This window comes from Acyrthosiphon pisum, unplaced genomic scaffold, assembly GCF_005508785.2.
Source record: "Acyrthosiphon pisum isolate AL4f unplaced genomic scaffold, pea_aphid_22Mar2018_4r6ur Scaffold_21487;HRSCAF=24102, whole genome shotgun sequence".
NCBI lineage: Eukaryota > Metazoa > Arthropoda > Insecta > Hemiptera > Aphididae > Acyrthosiphon > Acyrthosiphon pisum.
The window spans coordinates 3,412-5,954 of NW_021770959.1; the positions used below are offsets into that span (position 1 = coordinate 3,412).

Sequence of the window (2,543 nt, forward strand, 5' to 3'; positions counted from 1 at the left end):
TGAATATTACTCCAACCATCCACTGGCTAAACATACAGACTTTCCTTTTAATATTTTTCTTATTTCCTGATCTATTGTTACAAATGTTTCATTCAACAATTTATTACCAATATTATCCCTGTTAGGAGGTATGTAACCGGGACGCAACATTTCAATCATACGTTTAAATTCTGGGTGTTCGACGTATGAGAAAGAAGAATTAGTAGCATAAATGTACTTGGCAATCTGATGATCCAATTTCATTTTTTCTGATGGACTTGTCCTGTAAATAAATGTATCCATAGATGATGACTTTTTGCACGAAGATGATCCTTCTAGGTTTAAACTCCCTCCAGTGTCAAGTAATGAACTTGAACAACGACGTTTAGCTGTAGGTATATCACTTTCTTCTATGCCATCTCCAGAATCTCCTAAGAATACAAACAATTTAAAAATCACAAATATTTTTATAAAACTAATATTAAATAACAAAATTAAAAATGAATATTAATTGGTATTTGTCCAGTAGGTTGTAGGTAGATACCTACTTAAATAAAGATGTAAACTAAGTACATTTAGAAAAAAAATAGAAAATTATAGGTAAATTATAATAATAAATTTGTATTAGTCTTTGACATAAAATTCTAGAAATTTAAAGCTAAAATCTTATGTTTCCTATACCAAAAAATAATAAATGAAAAACAAAAACTGTATAATTTGACTCTTACTTATTGTCTATTGAGTAAATTAATATACACAGCTTTATGCCCTGGTATGTATTATTTATTTATTTTAATAATTAATATTAATGTTATAAGTTTATAACTTATAATTTATATTGATAAAATTGTTAAGCAATAGCTTCAGGATGGAATATTATTAAAAGTAAATAGTTATAGATAGTATCTAGTTAAATGTTTATAGACTATAGTATACCTATCTATTACAATAAGTTTTTTGATATGTTGTTTTTTAAATACTGTTAGTATACTGTTATTAATTAAAATATATTATAATTTATAATGATTAATTTACTATCATTTGAATGCCATACACCAATACATATATGTTTATATTACACTTAACACTTAAATAATGTTCTTGATTACCTGTTAATTGATCATTTTCTGGTTCATCGACAATTGAATCTTCCAAAATACTAATGCATTTGTTTTTATGCAATTTCATACGCTTCACTAGACCTGCCATTTCCATCGAGCATTTTAGACATTTAGCACGTGTTGTTTTATGTTTGTCTTTGATTTCGATGAAGTAGTTCCAAATTGCATCTTTCCTTCGGCCAGTCATCATATTATTAAGTCAACGAGATTACGAGAACGAGACAACGATTAACGAATAGTGATTACTGATTACTAATTAATACGTCAATATGCAGTCGCCAGTCGACAGTCGTACACTCGTGACACGTACCAATGTACAATACGTCAATACTCAATAGTCAATACTAAATTATACATTTATACCCATGCGTCCATGCCATAGCGATTAGCGATAGCCGATAGGCGATAGCTATATTGTTATTTGTTATGAATTATGATGGTTAAAAATAAAACACTGTTATCGTGTGCACGCCTCACGTATTGTCGTATTGACGACTGGCGTATTGGTATTGCTGTTGCTAGGTATAAGTGTATAAGTATAACGCAGCTGGTTCATATCTATTAATATTTATTATAACTGTGTAAGATACTTAGATACCTATTAACATAGAACAATATTAAGGTATCTGTCGAAAATCAAGTTATAAGTTACATAAAATAGTTTGTTATTTTTTTTTTGTTTTAAACGTTTATGAATAAAACGTTTAAAACAATTGTTTTAAACGTTTTAAACGTTTATGTATAAAACGTTTAAAACAAATCCACTAGTTTAAAACGTTTTAAACACATGTTTAAAACATTTTGTTTAAAACACTTTGCAACCCTGCTGCATACCCTGTGCGCACGCCTATGGTACAAATTTGGACGAAATTACATATTAAAAACCTAGGATAACTATTTTAGTTATTTTGTTGTGATTGTATAATATTATTCGTGGGTACTTGAAACTTCTAAAGTATACTATTATATATCTATGATAGTACCATGGTTTTTGTTGATGTATAACGCGTTATAAGTACCTAATAGATATTATGATATGATTAATTTGGAATTTATTATAGGTACCTGATATAGGTCAATTTTTTTTAAATAAGTACTATAGACTATAATATAATATTATGTCTTATACCTAGACTGACATACCGTCTCCGCTCAGAATCGTTTTTCTTATACAATGATATTATATCATTGAATTCAAATTTAATACCATCCATTATACAGTGACCCACTTGTAACCTACTGTACAGCAGAGCGACATCCACTTACCCACCTTTTTTTTCCATGAATGTAAATAAAACTTTATTTGTTGAGTAAAAATACTTGAAAATTTAATACAAGGCTCCTACTATATTGCTACAATAACATTTAAAAAATATTAAAAATCCTTAGTCACAGTTTTTTTTTATAAGCATTTAAAGTTCAAAAATTGACACAATATGTAAA

At 27.9% G+C, this 2,543-nt stretch overlaps 1 protein-coding gene across 1 annotated transcript; it reads right to left on the reverse strand.

The window, feature by feature from the left end:
* Positions 1-6: 6 nt before the first annotated feature.
* LOC115034904 lies at positions 7-1,855 on the reverse strand. The gene is made up of 2 exons (XM_029492425.1): positions 1,089-1,855; positions 7-410 (listed from the first exon to the last, which is right to left on the reverse strand). Exons 1-2 carry the CDS (start codon positions 1,288-1,290, stop codon positions 7-9), a joined length of 606 nt encoding a protein of 201 aa, XP_029348285.1. The 5' UTR covers positions 1,291-1,855.
* Between the last annotated feature and the right edge of the window lie 688 nt (positions 1,856-2,543).

Excerpts from the sequence above, each read along its gene's own strand:
- LOC115034904 (XM_029492425.1), bottom strand. The coding sequence starts at position 1,290 with ATGATGACTGGCCGAAGGAAAGATGCAATTTGGAACTACTTCATCGAA. Across the intron at positions 411-1,088 it reads AGAAAATGATCAATTAACAG|GAGATTCTGGAGATGGCATA; the intron begins GTAATCAAGAAC and ends TTGTATTCTTAG.